Here is a 27,699-nt window from a genome sequence, read left to right as displayed (position 1 = left end):
CGTTTATTTTCTGTGAAAATTTATAAGTTACAGTGAAAAATGTATCGTAATCTTGATTGTGTTTTATCTTATCTCGGCAAATAACAAAGTTAAATTAAATTTGACGTTGTCGCCGTCTTTATCTCACATGTAGCGGCGTTTCTTTCTAGAACGGAAACATCTGTGAATTATTCTCGCTCGCGCTGTCCCGCTCTCGTCGAGTGACAGACAGAGACGCGAGACGTCCGTCGCGATTCGCGACATTGGCGATCGGCCGTACGTCCACAGTGAGTTGAATATTGAATAACAGAGAAATTATTTCGCATGTCGTTTTGCAAAACCGGGCGCCAGCCGTCGCGTCTCGAGGAAGGATTCTGAGCGCCGGCATGTTGCCGTTCACGCCGCCCGTCGTGAAAAGGCTCCTGGGATGGAAGAAGTGTCCCGAGGGGTCCTCCATCGACGAAGACAAATGGTCCGAGAAGGCCGTCAAGAGCCTCGTTCGCAAGCTGAAGAAGTCCGGCGCCCTCGAGGAGCTGGAGAAGGCGATTTCCACGCAGGACAGCAACACCAAATGTGTCACGATTCCGAGGTGCGTTGCAATTATTCATTTTAATTCGCGTTAATCTAGTGCGCACGGACTTTCGGGGCATCCGCTCCTGCAGAATCTTCCGTCACCTTCCGCCCGCGCGAGAGGGAGCGAGATAGCCGGGTCGACGTCCTTCGAAGGCTCTCCGTCAAAACAATCGAAAGCCTACCCCAATCAATATGGCGCCCTCGGATTTATTATGTCAATTCGGGCTTTGATTTCGGTCGGGGGCCCGCGTTGCGATGTCCATATCGCGTCCAAAGTAAAGAGTGACCTGTGGATGAGACATTGATCGCGATAAATATTGTTTTGAATCAGTCAGTTGTGTACTTTCGAAGCCGGTAAGTCCGATGTACAGATCCTGGCGTGTCCGCCGGATCGTTATTTCTGCACATAACAAATGACTTTAACATCTTAAGAAGATCAAAATGAAATATATCTTCAAATAAGTGCAGTCAGTTGGAAGTCGCACATCAACTTTTGTGCAATGCGACGCGAATTACAGCGAATAAAGCTTAATTTGACTGCATGCGAATATATGCAGTCACATACTTGTGTAATGCGTGTGTTTATTTCCAGGAATTTGATCATTGTCTCGATTAAGAATAACAAAGGCGAGGCGTGTTTCGCCACACACGAAATATAACTCAATTTCGAATCAATCACGACAATATTTTTGGCATGTCCAAATTTTTGCAGAGCAGTATTGGATTTTACCCCCTACGAAGTTTATTTATAAGTACAGTACCATAGAATTAAGAATAGTCCAGAAACCGCATACGCGCATCAAACAGAAGGCTACTATACTACACATAAATGAGTAGTTTTACGTTTTGACCCATTCGTTTCTTTGTAGACGTCGCTCAGTACGCAATTCCTGATTTGAATTCAACTATGCCGTGTTGTGTCCTTTTAAAGTGTAGAAATACTACTAGGATCTCAAAGAAACAGGATGGGATCACATTTCATGTGTAATTAGCAAATGAATGTGTAAGCAGCAAATACATTACTTAAAAAAATAATTATTTTTCTATCTGTCAGATTGTCGAAGAAACAAAATGGATATTTCGTTAGTATTGCCAGGGTAGTAATTTTTTTACCCTACTTTGCTAATCTAATGAGAGAACTTATGAAAATTGGACCTCGGAATAAACAACTCTGTGGTAGACATTTGACCCACATTATCTTTAATACATTAAATATTATTTAACTCTATTTTTTGTTTTGTTTTATTTTTTTTTTAAGATATAAAAATATCAGTTTTATGTAAAATATTTTTTTAAAAATATTTTAAGTTCAAAGTTCATTAATTCAATTACTCTTATTAAATGACCCTTACATATTAACTCTTATTAAATGACTGTTGTGTCAATCAATATTTCTGCATGCACAATACAATTTTAGAGAAATTAACAGATTTCATTTTTTACCTTTCATTTGTGTTATGATTATATTTTTTCCCATAGTAATAATCATAATCATAGTTTAAATAAACGAAATAAAGAAAACACAATATTATTTTAAATAAAGTAATAACCATTACCAATAAGTAACATTAATAAAATATAGCATGCGTAGAGTTAAATAATAGTTATCGGAACCCATAGATACCTAAATATAATAAAGATAAATTATAATTGATATAGAATATTGGAAAAGGAAAAGGAAAGTAGATAGGCAAATAAAAAAGAAAAGTCGGCCATCTCCGAATTCTTTTTATATATGACGTTTGCACAAAATGAAGTAAATTATCATGAATCTTAACCAGTACGGGTCTTTAATCAATTAAGATAAAAATAACCGTTTAAAATTATCGAATTCCGTAAAAAAGAGCATAATAAACAATCGTAAAGTTTGTTCAATACAAAATACAAGAGGCGCTCTCTGCCAACTTTACCTTAAAGAAGCTGGCTTCAGATTACCTCATAAAGCTCAACATATACAGACAAACATTTTATGAGTTTACTGTTTGCATCACATGCGAATTGCACCGTGAAATAAGCCCCAAAAGAACCCCACGTGCGTGAGCGAGATAAGAAGACATAGTGTCGTTCGCGCACACCGATTTCATACGGTTCGGATCTCGGGATGCGAACAGTACCAACGCCGAACAGATCTCTAATTCTCATTTGGCGCGAAATTTAAACAACGAAATGAATTATTTTTAAGCGTTTGGTCCAGATTTGGTAATTTTTTTTAATTTTTTTAAAATTTATTTACAATTTTAAAAAACCCGTTAGGGTTACATTAGAAATTTAATATTGTCTAGTCATTTTATGTCTCGTCTAGTCTAGTTAGTTCAGTCATCATGTGCTTTTTCAGATTGATTTTAAATTTGTCTCCATTAAAAGTTTTCAAGTAGTAAGGTAGGTCGTTGTAGTGTTTAAGTCCATTATGTAGTATTTTTGACTGTCCTGTGTTTGTCTTTGCTTTTTCAATATGATAGTGTTTTTGTTGTCTGGTGTTATATTTATGTATGTCAGCATTTTTGACTAATATTATGTCGTCGTCTTGTATGTTTCCCAGTGTTATTTTGTGCACAATTTTTAAGGTCTCAATTTTAGTAAAGTAGTTTATGTCAAACTGGTGTGTTTTTTTGTACAGTTCAGTCGTAGAGGTCAGGTAGGGTAGGTTGTATGTTAGTTTTGAAATAAAATTAATAGGCAAGCCCGGCTTATGGGCTTCTATGGAAATACCGCCACTGAAATGAAAGCACGCGCTGTGAGTGGTTTCAACGACAATACTTTGAGTCATAAATGTATTGCCAGTTTTTTACAATAAGGTTGGAAAAAATGGCAAAAACAAAGTTGCTCATCTAATAAAAATTAAAGTAAAAATTTGGAACGCTTTTTTGAAAGGGCTTGTCTTAAAGCGAGAGCAAATTATCACTCTGAGGTTGTGATGGATTCCAATTCACCAATCGGCAAAAGTTGTGATGTCACGCGCTGAATAATTTCAAAATCACTGCTCTGATAAAATTATTTTTAATAAACCGCTTAATTTCTTCATTTTGTATATTAAATGAATCTATAGTTTAAAGAGTTTATATTGATTTTTCAGAGTGAAACCCGGTATTGAAGGATCAGGAGCACATAGGAAAGGAATACCCCACGTCATATATTGTCGCTTGTGGCGATGGCCAAATTTGCAGGTAAACTTATGTTTATTATTAATATTCAAAGCTTTAATTTTGTGGTCAAACATTTGACTAAATGTTACTAAATATTTGTATATAACCACTTTCCGACTTTTCTATGTCTACCGGTCGTCAGGACACCAACTAAACCAACATGCAAAACCCACTATACACCTACATACAAATATTTAATACACCAGGGGCGAACCGCGAAGCGATTATTCGCAGCTTACCATTATATTTGACTAACCGTAATAATGTTTTATTGTAACTCCATTTACAGAAAAACAAATAAATAATTACCATTTATTTTAAACCATTTGTATTTGTATCCTAATATAAATATAAATTTGAATAAAGCGCGCCCAGCGCCTGCGGTGAGCCAAGAAACTAGCCGATTATCCCAGCTTATTTCTTCATACAAATAAGTATACTATATTTTGAATGTATTAACCCCAGTGCGCGTTTTTTCTCCTAGATTAAACTTGCAGATTACACAAATTGTTTGAAGATTCTTGATTTGGAAAACCGTATTTCAAACATTGTTTCTTAAGGACTATTTTTCTTTGAAATGGTACTTTTGACATAAGACCATAATTACTTTCATGCGTCATATTGCGGGACATATAGCACTCCACGCGGCCGTTTTTAGCACTTTTAATTACTAGAACAATGCGGCCAGTTGACATTTCAATTGAATATCTAATATCGACTGAATTCATAATGGTATTTTTTATTTATTTTTTAATTCATTATATATTAAAGTAATGGATAATATATCTATATAATATAATATATTATGTTAAATCACGAAGTTACATCGTTTGAGTTGATTTTATGGATGAGAGTTATTGTATCACACAGAACCACAGAAAAATATCAATTTATAAAATATATTACTTACATTATATTGTGTACCTTCTATGTAGGTACAAAAATATGATATTTTTTTATAGCTTACCTGTAAATAAAATCACCATTTGCCACCGTTGGCAACTAACTAATAAAGCAATAGTTGTCTATGTCACGCTCAAAAGCGCGTCTGAGCGCGAGAGAGACTGAGATTATTTTCATAATGCGAGTGCCGTGCCATTTCATACAATGGGCTTTTTCACTTTTACTACACAATTTGTTTTAACTCGTATATTCCCTCGCAGAGTCAACACGAGCTCCGAGCGCTGGAAGACTGTGAGTTTGCCTACCAGCTGAAGAAGGAAGAAGTCTGCATCAACCCCTATCATTACAATAGGCAAGAAGCATTAGGTGAGTTTCAATAAATATATATTGTATTCACTTCTGAACACGTCCATTATCATGCGCTCTGTAGCTGCGAGACGTACTGTAATCTAGCTCCTATCTGTTACAATTGAAATAAATCATAATAAAGTAAAAAAAAATAAATTGTTTTAGAGGTTAAAACTCTAATTTTTAAAAAAATCACCCACCGGTTTCAAAGCAAACAAACTTCTTTGTCAAGGTTTACGTGGCCAATGAATTCTTTCCTATTTTATTTTTTTCCATGTTTACTAAATACTACACGTGGACTAATTTTGGCCAATAGAGGCGCTACTGGTCACTGTATGACATTAAGGAATATGATATAAATTCACTTATCCCAGAAAAGTAATATATTTTTTTGGTGATGTGTTTTTTCCTAATAATATTGTAACATAAAAAATTACTTTCGATGTCAAAAAAATATGGTAAGCTGCAAGTAATCGATTATAAGGAGCATTCGCCCCTGCTAAAGATCTCTTTAAACAAACTAAACTATTAAATATAACTGCACTCTTTCGGGCAGCGTAGAGTTAAAAGAGAGTGTTTACTGTTTTCGATCGACGTCTTTATTTCTCACATGTGTGTCCCCGTGTTGCAGCACTGCCGCCTATACTGGTCCCGCTGGGGGCGGGAGGGGAGCCCCCTCCCCCGTACCCGCCCCACCCGCAGCCCTACACCGCCCTGCAGTGAGTAATACTCCCCTCGTTACTAACTCCACTAACCGACATGTCGGGTGACAATGCGAGTTGTGACCGTCTTTTTCCAAATTTCAAAACGAGCACCGAAAGTAAACACCAGACCTGTGTTTGGTTTTTTTTTTTTAAAAGTATATTTCGGTAATAAAAAAATAATATTAACGCATTGCACCACTAATAAAGATGACATAATTTGTTCATACAACACACTGTTTAATTTTGACACCTTTTTTTATTTATTTATTTATTATATATATACAGCCTAAGCCAATTACAACAGTTACATGAAGAAACATAAATGCAAGAAACTGAACAAAAAGAACATAAAACTATTTAGCAAAGACAAACAAGGGCAAAACAATAATAGTATACAATATATTAAAAAAAACAAAAGACCAAAAACTTTGAGCTAAACATTGAGACTAAATTAATATTTTGTAATAAATTGTGATTATTACATTTTATTATGAAATCAGTAACCGAAATATTCTTATTTATGTCATTTTTTGGAATAAAATTATTGTTAATCAGTTTTAATGCAAAAAAAATCACTTCAAAGTCAAACCGGCAAATCGCCGGCTTTGGGGTCAGTGACAAATTGACTTTGGCCGGCGATTGGCCGGCTTTGTGTTGCAATGGGTAAACTGACATTTAATACTATTTATTATATAAATAAAACACGAGTGATACTTTAATCCACAAATTTGGAATATCCAGTGACCGGTTTCATCGCTTTCGCGACATCTTCGAGACTGGTATCTTTATTAAAAAGTTGAATGTATTTATACAGAACAGAGGTAAGGATACAAAATTCAAAGTTATATGTAAGTAAATTAAATAAAGTTATTTTTATCTTAAGGATCATTATCAACAAATTTTCTATGGGTTAACTAATGAATGGATATAATGCTATTTTAATGAGTTTAAGTATTTTATTTTATTTTTGGTGTCCCATCCTTCGTGAGTGTAGTTTTGTAAATAATGATTTCTGAAAACAAAGGGTAAAAAGTCATTAGTAAAATTATATTACAATGGGAAAAGTAATGGAGAATGCACATGTGTTATCTGTTCATTAAGTAATTCTACGTCGGGTTTATTTTTTAATCTATTAATTTCGAGAATTTCTAATTTGTCAAGTTTATGGCCTTTACGTGCAATATGAATTATTTTTACATTATTTTTTAATTCAAAGGAATGTTTATTTTCTATTAAATGATTGGCAAAATTTGAATTATCTTTATTATTAGACCATGAAGAGCACACACAATCAAATGAGTTTAAGTAGTTTATTTTATTTTTGGTGTCTCATCCTTCGTGAGTGTGGTTTTGGTTCTGTATAAATACATTTAACTTTTTAATAAAGATGCCAGTCTCGAAGATGTCGCGAAAGCGATGAAACCGGTCACTGGATATTCCAAATTTGTGGATTAAAGTATCACTCGTGTTTTATTTATATAATAAATTACAATGAACTTCCATCAAGAATTTTCACTTACAAACTTAAATGTTTTAATACTATTGTTGCGAGTTACATTCATATGATTGCATTATTTCAATTATATCCAGTCCTTGTCTGCAAAAGTTTAGACAAACTCGAAACATTGTTGATAAATCCACCTGGTCCATAAATAAGTATCAAAATTGAAAAATATTTTTAGGCAAAATATTGCCTAGTACGTGGGTGAAATAATTCAATAATATGAATCTCGCCCGCAACAATGGACCACATGGTGACGATATCTACCTACTGTCTACAAAAGATTCTCTTCGGACATCTATCTCCCTTTGTTAACCATGGAGTTGAAACAGTGCTTTATTTATTTAGTTTTTTATTGCTTAGTTCTTGGCATGAACACTTGACAAACTTACTACTATGCTCTATTTTTTATGAATTTGTTGATATCATTCTAACTTTGCTAGAATTCCACTCGTCCATGCGCTTTGTAGCTGCACGATGATTGGTTATCTAGCTTTCATATACCAACTTAAAAATACCTAAATTTTATAAATGGGGTCTAGAATTCCAATCGTCTATGCGCTTAGTAGCTGCAAGACGTGTTGTAATCTTACTCCTTTTTATTATTCATATTCATATTTTTTTTATTTTTTTTTAGTATCATTAATACACTAAATTTATTTGTCAATTTTTAAAATGTGTAAATGGGGGCTAAATTTCTAACTGTCTATGCACTCTGTAGCTGCAAGACGTCCTGTAAGCTAGCTCCTATCTGTTATAATTTTTTATTGATCTTAATTGAAAACGAGGAACTAGAATCCCAACCGTCCATGCGCTCTGTAGCTGCAAGACGTACTGGGATATTTATTAATTGTACAGCGCCCTTGAGGTGATTTTCACAAAAATGGCGCTATATAAATTATCCAATATATATAATCAAGGTTTCAGCTCTTTAACGTCACAAACAGATAGAAGAATCGAAGTAATATAGATGTTCAAATGTAGGCAGAATGGTGAATGTTACAGTGTGTAAAATGGCAACTTAAACCAGTCAATGACAGGTCATAAAAATAAAATAAAATAAAATAAGCCCTGTGGATGCCTAGAATTCTACATTACCTCATCTAAAATGTTCTACATCTCTGTTGTAATATGTTAATATTAACAGCTCCCTAAGGGGTTGAATCCAGTCCTTGTCTGCAAAAATTTGGACAGACTCAAAACATTGTTGACATTTAATACATTTTCGAAATAAACTGTATCCCTATTGATTGATTGCACCCCTGTTGATAAAAAGAGCATAGTTTGACATTTACAATTCTATATTTGAATATTAATTATTTTTAGTTTTGGAATCAATCGTAAGCAAGTACCCGGGTACCTGCTTACCAATGGAAAGTTAACACTCTTTCTAACGTTTATGCGAACAGTTTTTACACACTTTCACGACACAATCAGGCATTTTGTTGTCAATTTGATACTCAATATACAAATAAAATAATTAAAAAAAACCATAGCTACTCATTAGATTATTTTTTTTAAATACATTAATGTCCCCGTGTCATTTGTATCTGTTGGAATAAGTGTCGTATGTATTGCAGAGGAATGCAGCCCCACAGCGCCATGTACCTAGAGGCTACACTCGCTCAGCAAGTCCCCACCAACACCACAGTGTGAGTACAGTATCAGACATTTCTTTCTTTTTTATACTATAGTATTTTTTATACTTGAGAGCATTTTTATGTTCACTAGGGATGGAATGACTGAGAAAGATATTGAAAGGAGGGTGAGTGCCGGGAACAGAGTGAACCGTGCACTTAAATCGACCTTGGCAAATAAATGTTTTGTCACAAGAGGCAAAATTGGCAGTTCACAACGGAGTCCTGGTCCCGTCCCTGATGTATGGGAGCGGAGTATGGACTTGGAAAAACAGGGATGAAAGTAGGCTGAATGCTGTCGAAATGCGATCTCTCGGGCGAATGTGTGGTAAAACTATGTACGATAGATGCACAAATAATTGAGACAAGCATTAACGACAAAATCAAGAAAGGAGCTCTGCGCTGGTTTGGACATGTAGAACGAATGGACAGCGAGAGAACGGCTAAGAATATTTACAATGCGAATGTTGATGGATGCAGAAATAGAGGAAGACCGAGAAAGACATGGCATGACCAAATCCAACAAATACTTGAAGATGGACATGTTAAAAGTCGGAATAATCGGCGCGCGTGCATGAGAAGATGTATGAATGTAGAGGAAGCGAGATCTGTATGCAAAGAGAGTGTTGTGGCGTTCTATCCTCTCTGCCTGCCCTTACGGGGAAACGGCGTGATGGTTTGTTGTTGTTGTTGAGAGCATTTTTATTGTATATTTTTTTTAAATGATTTATTTATTAAATTTTTTCACACTATAAATAATAAAAATTATGTGTCCTCACTAGGTTTGGTTACTCGTGCCGAGGACACTTAACAATATACTCTTTTCTTTTTTTTTTTTACATTTATATCAATTAAAAAATATTTTTAAAATTTGGCAATAGAAACACAATTTGGAAAGAAGATTGTTTAAACAGTTCACAGAAGTGTGAAACAGTTTGGCCGCGATATAAATGACAGTTAAAATTCTGTAGTGCCATACTAGAAAAAGTGATACCATATAAACAAAATTTCCCAATATTTAGGGAAAAAATCATTGTACGCATTTTGATTAAAAATTTTATTTTTGTGTTTTTAAGGTTAAGTGTCTACATAAAATTATCTAAACATTTTTTAAAATTCAATAATAAAACACATTGCAGTATTGATTGAAAAAATACATTTAAAAAAAGGAATCACAAGTAAATATAAATAATCCTCAATTATGACCGTTTTTATAACTTTTCTGCAGTTTTTCATTTTCTCACTTTAGCGTTTTCCTCGGTTTAACCATTTTTTTTCGCTGCTTTCTTGAAAAAAGTAGAACAGGGGTTTTACTGTACTTCTTAAGTGGTGCAAATCCAACCATTTGTTTTTAAATGTAAGCAAATGTTTTCGCATGCCATTTTGTCGTTCACAAAGCCTCATTCCATCATCATACTCAATTAACGACACTTTAATAACTACTGTCCCACAAATCAGAGATCTCGGAGTAACTTGTGATGAAAACCTTTACGCACCATAGAATGACAATGAGAAATTCCAGCCCAACCTGGAATCAAATTTTAAAAATGTTTTCGTGTACACGTGAATATTTAAAAAATTTGGAGTAGGATGAAATATCTCAAAAATGCACGCAAAAATAAATAAAAAATGTTAAAAATAGTATTCATTTTAAAATCGTAAATAATGACGTCACTCCTTATATCTACGTGTAGTATTTCCGGTTTCCCCTTTAAAGCCCCCGCACCTTGTAAGGAACGTTTTGACCATAGGAAAAAAAGAGTATAATTTGTATAATTTGGCATTTCAACCAGAGATTATGTCAACTTTCTAGGTTTTTCTAAAGCGAAACGTTCGTAAAATCAACCATAACATAGAAATGAGCAAATTACGATCAACTAAATGCAGTAATGAAAGCAATATTCCATAGATTCTTGTCAGGTCGGTGAAAGTAAGAACGCCAACCGTTTCATGACGTCACTACTGAAAAGTGACACACTGATTACAGTCATTTGGCGCGGTATTTGATAAATGTAACTTTAAAAATCATATCTTTGTAAATAACGCACAATATTTTTTTATATATATTTGTTTAGTTAAATAGTACACTAATAGAAAAAAAAAAATTAGATTACAGTGGAATTCCTCATTGCTAATAAGGCCATGCAGATGCTGGACTTCATTATTCGGAATACGACAAATTTTAGCAGCGTCCTTTCTATAAAATCTTCGTATTGTGCTCTGGTCCGATCACAACTGGAATATGCATCGTCAGTCTGGAGCCCTTTGTACAACCGCACCAACTTGGGAAGAGTTCAGTGGAAATTTTTACGCTACATACAGTTCAAAAAGGGTAAACCTATAAATTAAATTTGCTACTAAACTTTGATGTTTGAGTTGAGGTTACTGATTGACGTGGTTTAAATTAGTTCATTTTTATGAATTTTTTACCGAACAATTAAGCCACTTTTATTACAATCACCGCGCAAAATAAAACAGCTTTTATATCCAATTTCCCGTACCATTGATCTTCCTCATTCATGATGCCTTGAAAATTTCAAAACAATTTCGTGTCATTGTCTGACTAATGGACTGTAGTGATTAAGTGGTCAGTATGCTTGTCGACAGTGGCGGCGCCCAGGTGGAGACTCCGCCCCCCGGCTACATGAGCGAGGACGGGGACCCCATGGACCACAATGACAACATGAGTGAGTTACTGTCCCCCCATTCTCCTACATTACTCCCCCTTAGCCGGACGACACATTTATCATACCACGGGTCTTGGGTTCAATTCCCGATATGATTCTGTAGAAATATTTTATTTTACCATAGAAATTTTCACCCGAAATATAGTCTAGCTGTGGCAAAATAACCAGGCTGTATTTTTTATTTATTTATTGGGGATATCAACAGTAATGCATGTAACAAAAATATAACAAATAAAATATACAGAGACTAAAACCAATGACAGATATTCACAGAAATACATTAAATACACGTACAATACATACTTGTGTGTTTGTGTGAGTGTAAGTGAGTGAGAGGGTGGGTGAGTGGGTGTTATATTGGAATGAGGGTGGACATGTGTGTAAATATTGCACAAGTGTCAAGTGTCGAAAATATAAATATATATAAAATATTAAGAATTGGAGATAAAATATAATAAAGTAAAATAAGATAAAATAAGATTTTATTATTGAAACTAAGTATAAGACATAAAAGTATGTTTTAAGACGCGCATTTTAAATGTTATTTTTTTACAATCAAATGGGGAAAGTTCAAATTATATTCACTAGCAAAACGTATAAGTGGAGAGTTCTGGGCATAGTTCGTACGAACTGCTGGCACATGAAATAGAGAGCCCGACGTGTGACGGGTGCGGTAGCCGGGGACATTTAATGATAACTCCGACAAAAGAGCCGGACTATCAAGGCGTCCACTGAGTATGTCACGAAACACCCCAATGTCCAACAGTCGACGGCGATCTTCTAAAGTAAGCGAGTGGTGTTTTTTGCAGGAAGATATATAATTTTGGATCACAAATAATGACATGCTTTTAATAATGCTAAGACCGACCTCAGTTATAATACAAGACTTTTGTATGCAGTAACTTGGAGTTTGTATCCGTTGTGTGGAGCTTGCAATACATAATAAAAATGGAAAGGATTGAAAATGTTCAACGAAAAATTTTCAAATACATGGATTACAAAAACAATGAAATGCTTTGCACTTACAGCCAATCTGCTAAACAAAATTGAATTATTTAACCCACATACTAGGCAACGCCTGAAAATGATATTTTTCAATATCTATACTTCTTCATGGACCAGGTGGATTTATCAACAATTACTACTACCATCACGCCATTTCCCCGTAGAGGTAGGCAGAGAGAATGGACCGCCCCACACGTCTATCCTGGCATACAATCCTAGCCTCTTCCACATTCATACATGCCCTTCGGTTCTGTCTGCTTTTGACATGACCAGACTTAAGATTTTGGTTTATCTGATCATGCCACGTCTTCCTCGGGCGTCCTCATCTCACGTTGCCGTTCATTTTCGCCATGTATACTTGTTTTACCATTCTTTCGTCGTCTATTCGTTCCACGTGACCAAACCATCTCAGAGACCCTTTCTTAATCTTATCAATTATACTTGACTCAGATTTACACTCTCGCCTGATTTCATCATTCGTAACCCTGTCATACATTGATTTTCCACACATTCGTCTTTCGCAAGAGATCGCATTTCAACCGCGTTCACTCGGCTTTCATCCTTCCTCTGCCAGCTCCATGTTTCACTTCTATACATAATAATTTATCAACAATATTTTGTTTATATTAACAGCTCCCCAGGGAGTTGAATTCAGTCCTTATCTGCAAAAATTTGGACAAACTCAAAATATTGTTCTAAATTATTTGTTCTTATTTTTTTTATTATTGCGCGATTGAAAAAAAAAAATAGTTTTAAAATGGCAAAATTGTATGATTTCCTTATTTTGCATTTACGCAACGCATTTATTAATTTTTGCGTATGCATTTAATTTGTCTCAGCTGGTAGAAGCATGAACTTATCGTCCTACTAATTTGAGCGTCAAGAGATAGGTCAGAATTGAGTAAAACTCCCAGTAGTTTAACGGTGGGTAAAGCGGTACTCCCTACATTGGGTAGAGCCGTATCCTGGATCAAATTCTGTCGTCTGGCTGAAGCCACCCACAGTTGTTCAGTTTTTGATGGGTTTAATGTTAGTCTGTTTTCAGCCATCCAGTTTCCTATTTTCTTGATGCATCCATCAATTAAATTGACAAGCACACTTCTCTCGCCTGGTTTGCAATAAAAATAAATCTGCGTATCATCTGCATAGCAGTGCGACCACAATCCACATTCTTTGATAATGTTCTCTATATCTTTAGTGTAGAAGTGGTCCGAGTACTGACCCTTGAGGCACTCCTGTAGACACCCGAAAGTTGGTTGAGCTTTTACCCTGGAACACAACTGCATATTCTCTTTTATTAAGATATGAACTGAACCACATATGTGCCTGATCGCGGATACCATAAGTTTTCTCCAGACATTCAAGCAAAATATTATGGTCTACAGTATCGAATGCAGCACTCATGTCCAGAAGAGCCATCAACACCAGATTACCAGAGCCCACCGCCGTTATAATGTCAGACAGTACTCTTATCACTCCCGTCTCCGTGGAATGAGAACGTCGGTATGCCGATTGCCTTACCGAAAATAAAGAATTCCGCTCGATATAGTTAACGAGCCTATGAGAAACTATTTTTTCTAGTATTTTTGATACGATGGGAAGATTTGAAATAGGGCGAAAACTGGAAAGATCTTCCACATCTAGTTGTGAATTTTTTAAAAGTGGAGTTACATTTGCTTTCTTTATGACTCTCGGAACAATGCTGCGCTCCACGGATGTATTAAATAAATCTGTTAAAAATGGAGCTAATACGTTAATGCATTTTTTCAAAAGCCTTGTTGGCATCGGATCTAATATACACTGTTTGTTGGGTAATGCCGCAACAATTTTTTTAACCTCATTTATAGATGTTGGTTCAAATTTACTGAATTTTTGAAGGGCATTAGCTAAAATTACAGGTTTTTTCGTTGAACTACACGCCAGTCTGATCTTTTCAACTTTATTTGTAAAAAAGTCGGCAAAATCAGTGGCAGTAGCGCCTGTGTTAGATGTCTCTGCTATACAGTCACCACGAACAGATCCGATCCCAACGCCCGGCGGGATTTATCCTTTACGTTAGCCTACCGTTTAGATTTTATTACTTAGATTCTTCTTTCCAGAATGATGTTTTTAACAATTGAAGATTTTTTGTGTAATTTTTGACAATTTGTTCGGTATGTCCGAGAAGCAGCTCGTTATAACAGTGAATAATTGTACGGAGAAAACTATGAACTAAAATGTCAACTAATGTTTCCTCGCTACATCCAAGATCTGTCTATTTCCGCGATCATTAAAACCGAGTTTAACTGTATTTATGCTGATTTATATGTCAAGCATTGTATAAAAAAATTAACACGCCAGATACGAATGATTTTTCGTGTTTCAATATAAATCACTGCTTAGACGTTACTACAAAGTTCTGTCATCACTTTTTCTGACAAATGTCATTCTAATCAAGCTATATTTTGAGGACTGTTGTAATAGTGCTACCGCAAGTCCTCTTTCCGGATTTGTTAGCCACTAGCCATAGGCTCTAACCGCGTCGACAATCTCCAGTGAGTCGCTCTAGTAACAGCGCTTGTGTCGACAGCCCCGCGCAGTTCCCCCGGAGGCTCGACCGCGCCCGTGCTGTACCACGAACCCGCCTTCTGGTGCTCCATCAGCTACTACGAGCTCAACTCCCGCGTCGGCGAGACCTTCCACGCCTCGCAGCCCAGCATCACAGTCGACGGTTTCACCGACCCCAGCAACAGTGAAAGGTGAGGACCATATTCTATTCAAACTTATAAAACAAGAAATCAAACACTGATTTGAGTCTACCGGACACATTATTTTATTTTTACAAATATAAAAACTAAAATTTCGTGACAATTGTTTCGCCTCGTTCGGGCATTTTCAAACGAATGTGAAGATCAGATGGATTTTTTTTTTTTATTTTTTTTTTTTATTTATTTAATTTTACAATACGCCCAAGGGGCATTTACAAAAAATATACAGTTAAGTACAAACATAGTGCGTAAAAATTTAAAAGATAAACAATGCTTTTTTGTATACATTTAGAAACAATAAGAAGCATACTGCCATGCAAAATAAAAAGTGAAACTTTACATAGTAAAAAAGAAAAAAATAATTTTACATGGATATAATAAAAGTAATTGAATTAAAAAGCAAATTGTAAATAACTTGTAAAGAATTCAAACAAAAAAATAAATACATATACTTATAAGTATAAAAAAAATGGTATCAACAAATTATTGTTAAAAACAAATAATGAAAATTAGTTAACAGTAAGTATATATCGGGGGCTTAGGGTCATAAGGGCGAAACTACAAAAAATGCTGTTTTGTGTTAAGTACTAATCTGATATCCAAACAAAATATCCTGTTAGTGACAAAAAGATGAAACTCATCCGATAAGTAGTTACCTAGATAAATTTGTGTGAAACTACAAATGAAGCGTTTTGTTTAAAGTCAGAAGAATAAAACACCTTTTACATCATTTTGTTAATTTACTAATGTAAGCGCAAGTTAGGGCCATATAGACGAAAGCGTAGTTTCATATTTTTGTCTCTAAAACATTTTATGCTCTATTAACTGTATTTTTTATTTTCTTTATTTGTTACCCTTAAAAGACAGTATTATTTTTTGAAAACTGTTTTATCATTTATCTCAAAACTGTGTTTTTGTAGTTTCGCCCTTATGACCCTTAACCCCCGATATGTGAAAATAATATAATATACGGTACACAAAAATATTTGATAAATTAATATCAGAAAGAGATAAGATAATAATAATACACATCAAAAACAGAGAAAGAATTGTATGAAAAAGAAAGTTTTATTACGACATTAATAATTGATTGAATGTCCTTATATAATTATATAATTCAAGGTACTTAAATAATTTTAAAAAATTGTAAATACCTTATAAAGGCGAAACAATTGTCAGGAAATTTTTGTTTTTATATTTGTAAAAATTAAATAATGTGCTCAGTAGAAATGTGGAGAGACAGTTTCACAATTTTATGATAACTGTTTAAACAATCTTCTTTCTAAATTATGTTTATAACTTAAAATAATATTTCTATTGCCAAATTTTTTAATTTTCTGCATCCGTAATTTATTGATATAAAGACTTTATTCTTCCTAAACACGCGTCAACTGCATGTCACTATTTAGTAAAATGTCAAAATAGACACTTAAACAAAATGGCCAATTACACTGCACCTATTTTAAATTTAGTTTGAGACAACAATTTACACATTTTTTTATTTACCTTGATTTTATCCACCATTTTGTGCAAGTGCGGTGGCACGCGGCTCTGTGCTTTTTGACAGATTGAATGAGTTTTGAAAAATTTTCAACGTAAAACCGGGGTATTGAAAACGTAAAAAACAGAGGAATTGGGGGAATATTTTAATGAGCATGTATGGTAAATAATGAGACCTAAATATTTCGGCGTAAAAAGCAGGAAAATGTAAAATTGAGGAACGTAAAAAAAACAAGGTTTTACTGTACTTTTATTGTGTTAATGGAATTTACAAAAAAAAAATTGTAAATAATAACTGCATTTTTATGCAGACTGATTCTATGTTCGCGATAATTTAACACGAGCTCGTGTTAACAGGGGTGCTTTTCTAAAACACTCTCGTGGCACGAGGAAACAGTTTTTCCCGTGTATTTTGTATGTATATAAACGAGATAATACGGGCTCGAGAGCGTTTGGAATACCAGCCCAGAATACGGATTTGAATTTACGTTCGAAGTAAAGTGCGGCCATGTTAATTTCAGTGTTAACTTGCGACAGCACGGACTCAGAATCAGACCGCAGATGTTACTAACCATTGGTCGTACGATCCCATTATAATTAATGTAATTATATAATTAATGATGTTGTCTGATTTCTTTTTTTCTCTCGCAATATTATTCTTAAACTTTTCTTTATATTAAAAAATGTTTTTTCATATTCATGTATTTATTTCGTTGAATATTTTTGGTTGTTTATGTGTATTTACCTACTTGTTACTATTGTTATAGTTATGCAATTTTATAATTTTTTGTCATGTTTTTAAATATGTTTTTTTTTTTTTTTCATATTTATGTTCAATGTATGCTAAAGGCAATTTATGCCGTTTATGTAAAATGAAATAAAATAAAAAATAAAATAAAATTATTGAGAACCTGACATATATTTTTTGAGAACCTGACATATATAGAACAATGGTTCCGTATTCCTTTCTTATTTGTCTTTTCAATACAAAATTATTTTCTTTTCCAGATTTTGTCTCGGTCTGCTGTCTAACGTGAACCGAAACGAAGTCGTGGAGCAGACCAGGAGGCACATTGGAAAAGGGGTCAGACTCTATTACATAGGAGGTTCGTATTCCCATCAATCAGACACACCTTTTCATCATTCTTACGACTGTCGTACTTTACGACCGCGATTTACGATTAGTTGCCCGCAGTCATTAAGTCTTTTTACCACCGATATGTATTGTTTATTTGTTGAAACTGACTTCCAGGCGAAGTATTTGCGGAGTGCCTCAGCGACTCTTCGATCTTCGTCCAATCCCCCAACTGCAACCAGCGCTACGGCTGGCACCCAGCCACGGTATGCAAGATACCCCCCGGTGAGTGCATTCTATTTTCTCATCAAATTATTACAATATTATTTCCATTTTACCATTGCTCCATCTTATATAGCCGTATCGTATTCCAACCTTAGATCAAATTAAATCTTCAAAATGAGTGATATTATCCTTTCCTTGCTGTGCCAGAACCATCCGCGTCACGGTGCTGTGTAGTCATTATTACAAATGCAAAAATGATAGATTTTAAATTGACAAAATGAAATGTTCATAGGCAATTGCTTCAATTATAGTTGAAGTCATTAGTAATAATATTTTTAATTTGATTGCTATAAACATAAAAATAACCATCAGCTCATGCTCGCAACACGAACGGAAGAACCACCCCTGGCGAAATTCGTTGAGCTACTAATTACACATGCAAAAAATGAGAGATTTTAAATTTATAAAATTGAATATTCATAGACAATTGCTTCAATGAAGTCAAAAGTAATAACATTTTTAATATAATTGCTAAAAACATGAAAATAACCATCGGCTTATGCTCGCAACACGAACGAAAGAACTGGCCCCTGACGAAATTCTGAGGGCTACTAATTGGCATTGGACAAAAGTCAACTTTGCTGTTCGCGTGTGGAATGCTTAAAATAGTCTCTCTCGCTCCCAAATATATCCGTAGTATCAAGAGTGAGATGTAAAGAGTGTGTGATACAATTATTCGGTATATTCGGTTATCTTTTACATCATACGCCACGACATGCGACGCGTAGGTAAATTTTTTTTTGTATTAGCGATTTATTTTCAATTTTTGTTCCTTATATGTATGGGAGCGAAGTATGGACTTGGAAAAACAGGGATGAAAGTAGGTTGAATGCTGTCGAAATGCGATCTCTCAGGCGAATGTGTGGTAAAACTATGTACGATAGATGCACAAATGTTGAGATCTCTGACTGACTCCTTTAGGAATGTTAAATCACAATTTGAATGACCCATTTACCCTCACAATTGCTGTGCTGTCCTTATACAGTGATGCAATAGCCCGTGCATAAACTTGTATAAATTGGATAAAGGACTTCTCTCAATAATCCGACACTTTCTTGGCGCACATGTTGATGACCGATACCTGTCCCCAGGCTGCAACCTGAAGATCTTCAACAACCAGGAGTTCGCCGTGCTGCTGTCCCAGTCGGTGTCGCAGGGCTTCGAAGCCGTATACCAGCTCACCCGCATGTGCACCATCCGCATGTCCTTCGTCAAGGGCTGGGGTGCGGAATACAGGTAACCCTACCGTCTATTTCCCTCTGTTATGGGTAATTTAGAATACCCGAAACTGGCAGTGTGTTATTATATTAAACTCGTATGTGGTCAAAAATTTATTGAAGAAATATGGATGTTCAAACATAGGCAAAATGGTGAATGTTACACAGTGTGTAAAGTGGCCACTTAAACCAGCCAATGGCAGGTCATAAGCCCTGTAAATGCCTTGACTTCCATATTCCCTTATTTAAGGTATTCTCCATCCCTGTTGTAATTTGTTAATTTTAATGATCCCCGAGGGGGTGAAATTCAGTCTTTTGTCTATGTATGAACATTTGGACAAACTCAAATATTGTAATAAAATATAAATTATTGTCTTAACCCAAATGAGGAAGTTCAGTGTTTTTTTTTTAAATTTTTTATTTGTTAAAAGACTGTTAAGCTAAGTCAAAAAAAAAAATTTTTTATTTTTATATATTGTATTATCGGCGCTACGATTTTTCAAAGTTTTGTATTTCCGAAACAACTCCGCGTGTAACGTCAGAGGTTCATTTCCGCTTATTCTCATTCAGTTCTTCCCATTGGTCCAGAAGCGACAAGCAGACCGGAAATCTTCCATAGCTCTCAGATCATAGGTTGATTCACACGAACCAGTGACGTCATTTAAAGTAGTGCGTTTTTATCAAAGTATTTTTTGTTATTTTTTCTGTACATTTTCAAGAAACTTTGCCGTACAATTTAATGCTCTAATTTTTACCCCGCGTAAGAAAACATTTTTTGTATCCAATTTCCCGTAGGGCTGAAGTTCCTCATTCAAAGCAGGTGCAGTGGAATTGACCTTTTTGTTCAAGTGTCTTCCTTCAGGGTTGTCTTAGTTTTCATTTTAGCAAAAATGTCATATTGACTTGCACAAATCATGATGCGCAGTTGACAAACGCTTAGGAACAATAAAGTTTTGATATCGTTAAATTGCGATGTTTAAAATAAATATAAAAAAGTTGGTTTAAAAAGTTGTCATAAAAGTGGAAACAATTTTTACGCGATCTATATGACAGTTGGTTTTAGTGATGCCATAGAAAAAAAGTGATACCATATAAATAAAATTTAAAAAATATTGTACATTATTATATGCAAATTCAAAATTCTATTTTCGTTTTTTTTTATTTACACATAAGTATGTAAAGTGTGTAAGGCTGAGACATGCATTATTGACAGAATCAAGAAAGGGGTGCTGCGTTGGTTTGGACATGTAGAGCGAATGGACAGCGAAAGAACGCGGCTAAAAGGATCTACGATGCAAATGTTGATGGATGCAGAAAACGAGGAAGACCGAGAAAGACATGGCACGATCGAGTCCATCAAATATTTGAAGATGGACGTGTCAAAAGTAGGAATAATCGGCGTGCGTGCATGAGAAGATGTATGAATGTAGAGGAAGCGAGGTCTGTATGCCAAAATAGATGTGTTATGGCATTCTATCCTCTCTGCCTACCCCTACGGAGAAACGGCGTGATGGTTTGTTGTTGTTGTTGTTGTAATTTTAACACGCTGTTTTTAAATCAAATAAAAAAACAGATTAAATAATATTTGAAAAAATATAAAAATATTCTTAGTGAAATCATTAAAAATAAGTAAAAAAAAAATTTTGTCAATTTCCACTAATCACCATTTTTCTGGAAGTATATTTACACTATAGTGTAGTAAATCAATTTTATTTTTATGTAACTCCCATTTTTTCTATACATTTCTCATTTCCTCACTTTAGAGTTTTCCTCAGTTCTTGCTTCCTTGAAAAACTTAAAAAGGGGGTTTTACTGTATGTGGAGGAGAGTGCTTTCTCTGTATAATTTGATGCAATCATTCTTTTAACCAACATTTTTTTTGTTTCTGGTTATCAACAGAAGACAAACTGTGACGTCGACGCCGTGCTGGATAGAGCTTCACCTCAACGGGCCCCTGCAGTGGCTGGACCGAGTACTCACGCAGATGGGTTCGCCCCGCCTACCCTGCTCCTCCATGTCCTAGGTCCCTCCTTCCCCCCGTCGTCGGCGCGTGTTTCTCACTTCGGCGCGCAAAGGGTTCGACGCAAACTGCCGTACAACCTGACGAAAATGGACTGTTTGAAACAAACTGCCATGCTACTGTATAAAGATTTGATAATTTAATACAAATATTACCCCAAATATAACAGGAGTGTTTATTGGGCTAATACAATATATCATTGCTGTTAACGGAATTGGCAATTCAGTACAAACTACTGCGCTGCTGTTGACATAACTACTACTAAAATAATAAAAATGTGTAAATAGTTTTATTCCACTTTTATTTATAACTTTTACCAGTGGGTTTTGTCAGACTAGTAAAACTGTACATGTATTTTTATTTTTATAATTAAAATGCAGTTCCACCAAAAATTGGCAGTAGAAAAACTCAATCTACCATGTTGCTGTTAACATAATTGACAATTCGATCTAAACTTCCACGCTGCTGTTACCATAATCTAATGTCTGATTCAAACTACTCCTTTGATGTTAACAAAATTTACAATTTAATACAAATCACATGGCAAAACTAGTCCGATGTATATTAATTTAAGTATGTGTATTTGTGATATAAATTTAATTTTAGTTGTATGAAAAATCATCAATTTTATCCAAGTTATTCAATTCAATTCACTCGTACGGTTTACTCAAAACTGAACTGAGGAACACGGCGCCGAGCGACGGGATTTTTCTAATAATCTTGTGTAAATAATTATTTAAGTTTTCAATCTGAAAACAAAATGAAGAAATAATGTTAATATCAGAATCCGATATTTTCCGTTTGTTTTGTACTTGTAGAAAGAAAATCGCACGTATTTTCGAATGCTTTTTTTTACGTAACTAAAATACGATTATATTTATGAAGTATTTCATGTGAAAATTACGCATTGTCAATATTTTTTGTTAAATTTTTGACTGTTGAATTTTCTATTCAAGAGATGGCAAATAAATTCAGATTTCCACCCTGTTACTTGAGAAAAATCGCAACCAACGGCCACATTTTTTTGTTCCTCAATTTTACGTTATCCCGCTTTTTACGCCGAAATTTTTAAACTCAATTTTTTTTCATACATTCTTCTTCTTCTTACGATTCCTCTCCCCGATGGAGGTTGGAAATCATCATTGCGATTCTTACTTTATTGGCAGCTGCCCTGAACAAGGACCGAGCGCTGCAATGGAACCAGTCGCGCAAGGTCTAATAAATAACGATGCAGAAAGTCTAAAAACTTGGCAATAGAAAAAGTATAATTTGGAAAGAAGATTTTTTAATTATTTCATTTCATTATTCTCTTTCTTTTCACTGGATTGGTACACCAATCGCAGCATATCTCGATCAATTTTGTTACACGAAGGCAAGGTGATCAGTCTTACGCTTTAGGTACCAGTCCAGGGATTATGAAAATATTCTAGTGTGAAAACACCCTTTAAACAAATATTTCATATCATCCATGTCGGGAATCAAACCCGAGACCTATTGCGCGGTAGGCAAACGCGCTGACCATTACACCACGATTGTTTAAACAGTTATCATAAAAGTGTGAAACGGTTTTGCCGCGATGTAAATGACAGTTGAAATTCTGTGGTGCCATACTAGAAAAAGTGATACCATATAAATAAAATTTCCCAATATTTGGGGAAAAAATCATTGTATGCATTTTATGCAAATAAAAAAAATTAGTACCTACATAAAATTATTTAAACATGTTTTTTTTAAATTCAATTAAAAATACGCATTGTGGTATTGATTGAAAATATTCAAAATATTTTTAATCAAACCATAGGTAAATATGAATAATCCCCGATTGTGACAGTTTTTACAATTTTTTAGCAGTTTTTCATTTCCTCACTTTAGCGTTTTCCTCGGTTTGGCACTTTTTTCGCTGCTCCCTTGCAACACATAAAACATGGTTTCACTGTAATTCGGATTCACGCAACTTTCAACTAAGTGACTTTGGCGACGTTTGCTTCTTAAAGAACATAATTCTACGCTTCGAATAGCATATTCAACTCAAAACTGGCATTTCTAGGCTTAGTGACTTTGGTCTGAAAGGCGACGAAATGTAAGATTGTGGTTTTAGCAGCCTACGTTGAATGATGATCTGTTATTTGCCATCTCTTTTTAAAATTAAATTATATGTCTATGTATGTTTCATTTAAAATTGTATCGCAATTATTTTTGTACGCATAATAGCATTTATTAACTTGAACATATTAAATTTTTATGTTTTCGTTGGGCTGTATTACCAAAAAGCTATAAGTAATGTTTTTTTTAAGCAACGCTATTATCCGTACAATATTTTTCTATGTTTAAAAATATAATCTTTTTACTTTAGGAATGATATGAAAAGCTGGAGAAATGGAAAAATTCTATAATTTTTATTCTGTACAATCCATTATTTGAATTGTTAAATTTGTTATTGAAAAATCACCTATTTACCATGTTTAAATTGCTTCAAAAGCTTAAGTATACGAAATTTGCAAAATTATTCAAAATTGTTTATCAGCAGATGCTAAATTCAAATTTTATGTAATGATATGAATCTAATGATGTTCCATAAAATTTCACCAGCTCCCTTTCCGCACTCGCTGGTGCATAGGGCATTGCTTAGGTAAGCCGAATGCAGCGTAGTTCGATTATCTGTCGCACAAAGGTGAGATAAGGTGTTCAGTCTTACGCTTCGGGTGCCAGTCTAGCAACAATGAGACGTTGCAGTTCAAAATTCTTTCCAATCAATTTTTAACATTCCTCCTGCCGGGGATCTATAACCCGGGACCTCGAGAATAGTAGGCAAACGCGCCAACCACTACGAGGCAAACTTATCTCCATCCAGAGCAGCCATCAAGTCGAAAACGCTCGCCCGGGTTCTGGTCGTTTAACAATAAGATTGGATAAAAAGTAGCCTGTTTCAACTGCTGGTCCTCCAGCTATCGCTATGCAAAAAAAAAAAATATATTCTTTATAATTATGAACTAATTTCATTTTCAACAATATTTTGAGTTTGTCTAAACTTTTAAAGACAAGTACTGGATTCAACTTCCCGGGGAGCTGTTAATATTAACATAATACAACAGAGATGAAGAACATTTTAGAGAAGGTAATATAGAAGTCTAGGCATCTACGGGGCTTATAACCTGTCATTGGTTGGTTTAAGTGGCCACTTGTTGATAAATCCACCTGGTCCATTAAGAAGTATGTAAATTGAAATTGTTTTAAGCGTCTAGTATGCAGGTGAAATAATTCAATTAAATGAATCTCACCCGCGTTACAGCTAGGTACCTACTTAAATTCAATATTTGAATATTAACAAATTTTAGTTTTGGAATTCAATCACAAACAGGTACCTACTTTTCAATGAAAAGTCTTCTTTCACTTGTATTACTATATAGATTGATTAATCATATTGTAGCATTAGATGATCATCATCATCATCATCATCATCATCAGCCGTCTCTTGTCCAATGTTGAACATAGGCCTCCCCCTTTAGTCTCCATATCTCCCTATCCTGAGCCAACCGCATCCAACCACTTCCCGCAACTCGTCTTATGTCATCAGACCACCTTGTCTGAGGCCTGCCGACACTTCTCCAACCCGTTCTGGGTCGCCATTCCAGGACTTTTTTTGGTCCATCTAGAGTCTGTGATTCTGGCTATATGTCCAGCCCAGCTCCATTTCTGGTTGGCAGCCCGAGGACCACATCGGTGATCTTGGTTCTCGCTCTAATCCATGTATTGGTTATTCTGTCTCTCAACGAAATACCCAGCATTCTCCTTTCCATGGCTCTCTGTGTCACTGATAATTTGTGTAAATTTTTTTTCGTGAACACAAAAGTTTCACAGCCATATGTCAGTCAGGGAGAACACAAGCATCAAAAAGTTTCTTCTTTAAGTAATGTGAATACTTCGGAGATTTTAGGATAAATGAGAGCTTACCAAAGGCGGCCCATGCTAAACCTCGCCTTCTCGCATTAGATGATACTCGTGCAAAAATTCAAGTATTTTATCGTTATTCATATCATTATGTAAAAATTGGTTTACAAGCATCCGTTCTGTCTTTGAAAAATATTTAAAAATGTGTTTTATTATCAAATGTCGTAGCCCATTTAATAATTTTAGTGAAGAGAAATTCTAAGTTGCCATAGTATGTGTGTGAGAAAGGTCGGGCGGGATATTAGTCTAGAAAGGTGTGCTTTGTGGTGCTAATATAGTGTGAGGATCATTGTGAATGCAAAAATATATATCATATTTGAGTAAAAAATCCTGTAGAGACATATCGAAAATATTTCAATCGATTTGAAAAATTTGCAAATTGTTTTTTTTTTTTTTAAAAATGTGTCGGCCGTGCTGCAAAAATACCGCAAGTCTCGCGTACATTTGATTTTTTTTTTTTTATATTTCACAATTTTATATCACCCGTCGATGGGAGGAGCGTTATCCCGAAATCGTAGTAGTATTCTTGTAAAATAATTAAATTATGTAATACTAATAACAAAGTTTTATTTTCAATGGGTTGTGGTCCTGTGGCTAGTGTCTCGGACTCACGGATCAAAGGTCCGTGCTTCGAATCTCTCTCTACCCCAACTTGATTCACATTTTCTAATAGTGAGTTATTTACTACTCGTTGAAAATGGCCCTCAAAATTGAATATTTGGGTAAATCATAAAAACGCAAATATTTTTTATTTTTTTTAAATAAATAATAATCTATGATGAAGTGTTACGAAGTGAATGCCGATTAAATTAATATTAAATAATAATAATAATCATGGTTTATACACACACACTTAGGTAATAGATTTCTCTGGATCATGTCTAGCCTGCCTAACTAGGTACAACCTGTTTTAAGGCAGACATTTTTATGCAAAATAAACAATAACATCTAGTTAATTTATTATACAGTTATAGAATATTAATTTAAAACTGCTTTTTCCATGACTGTGGTTTGAAGCCTATGTCCTGAACAGTCGATATTATAAATGGTTGAATAATCCGTCTATATCTTAGAGTAATAACCTGATAGAGTCGCCCACACGGAGAAAAACCATTCTGTGATCATTGATCACGAACATAGCTACAGGTTACAGCAATCGGCGGGCCGTAGGCACTTGTATTGATAATGAGGAATTCCACTGTTTTCTAATTTATTTATTTTCTATTAGCGTACTATTTAACTAAGCAAATATATTTTTATTTTTTTTGTGCGTTATTTACAAAGATATGATTTTTGAAAGTTACATTTATCAAATACCGCGCCAAATGACTGTAATCAGTGTGTCACTTTTCAGTAGTGACGTCATGAAACGGTTGGCGTTCTTACTTTCACCGACCTGACAAGAATCTATGGAATATTGCTTTCATTACTTCATTTAGTTGATCGTAACTTGCTCATTTCTATGTTATGGTTGTTTTTACGAACGTTTCGATTTAGAAAAACCTAGAAAGTTGACATAATCTCTGGTTGAAATGTCAAATTATACAAATTATACTCTTTTTTTTTTTCTATGGTCAAAACGTTCCTTACAAGGTGCGGGGGCTTTAAAGGGGAAACCGGAAATACTACACGTAGATATAAGGAGTGACGTCATTATTTACGATTTTAAAATGAATACTATTTTTAACATTTTTTATTTATTTTTGCGTGCTTTTTTTGAGATATTTCATCCTACTCCAAAATTTTTAAATATTCACGTGTACACGAAAACATTTTTTAAATTCAATTCCGGGTTGGGCTGGAATTCCTCATTGCAAGCGCTAACGGAAACCGTCCGTTTGTTGTTAAACTAAATAAAAATTTAACCCTTTCGCATTAGAGCTTGAGTTGATGGCTTCTCTAGAAAATTATTTCTCCGAGGTTTATATCATAAACATTCTTAAACGCAACATTAATTATCGATAAAATTTATCCGATGGATTTCTGTGACTTGCCATATTTTTACAGTACCCGAAGACAATCAATCGTCTAGTTCTGTTTTTATATCAATCTACACATAAAAATGTTTGTCTAAATTTTTACCAGCTGTGTATGTTAAGAATGTTTGCTAGTGAAAAATATTATTTTAGGGAATGTGTAAAACATCTAGGCTAAATAAGGTGTGAAAAAAATATTTTAAAAATTGCCAAATATATATTTGTAAGTGCGTCCGGCAGAAGGTTTGCGAGTAGAAAAATAACGCATCGGAAAGTTGACGGAGACTAAATTAAGCGCTGACTTTGTGGTCGAACATCTCAACTAATCTTAGTAAATATTTGTATATAACCCATACTGACTGCTTGATGTAGTTCGTCGTCGATATGTAGCTCGTCATCATTCCCTTTCCACACCGAATGGTGCATAGGGCACTGGATCGGTACACCAATC

General features: G+C 34.7%; 1 protein-coding gene across 3 annotated transcripts; it reads left to right on the top strand.

The window, feature by feature from the left end:
- The first annotated feature begins 189 nt into the window (after positions 1-189).
- Positions 190-22,963, top strand: Smox (Smad on X protein). Of its 3 annotated transcripts, none has more exons than XM_088230290.1 (11): positions 190-568; positions 3,626-3,716; positions 4,859-4,964; positions 5,578-5,665; positions 8,732-8,803; positions 11,396-11,475; positions 15,050-15,218; positions 17,736-17,833; positions 17,980-18,087; positions 19,179-19,323; positions 21,204-22,963. In XM_088230290.1, the coding sequence occupies exons 1-11, from the start codon at positions 366-368 to the stop codon at positions 21,325-21,327; spliced, it is 1,284 nt and encodes a 427-aa protein (XP_088086416.1). In that variant the 5' UTR covers positions 190-365; the 3' UTR covers positions 21,328-22,963. The 3 variants fall into 3 exon arrangements, with proteins under 3 accessions (XP_088086416.1, XP_088086415.1, XP_088086417.1); XM_088230289.1 differs by having other exon boundaries at positions 210-568; positions 11,381-11,475; XM_088230291.1 differs by lacking the exon at positions 190-568 and adding an exon at positions 738-906 and having other exon boundaries at positions 11,381-11,475.
- Positions 22,964-27,699: the final 4,736 nt, after the last annotated feature.

The sequence above is a fragment of the Micrasema longulum genome, unplaced genomic scaffold (genome assembly GCF_059751315.1).
Source record: "Micrasema longulum isolate JH-2025_06_02 unplaced genomic scaffold, ASM5975131v1 h1tg000745l, whole genome shotgun sequence".
Lineage (NCBI taxonomy): Eukaryota > Metazoa > Arthropoda > Insecta > Trichoptera > Brachycentridae > Micrasema > Micrasema longulum.
Note: the sequence above shows the minus strand (reverse complement) of the source record. Positions and strands in the feature narration are given on the sequence as shown.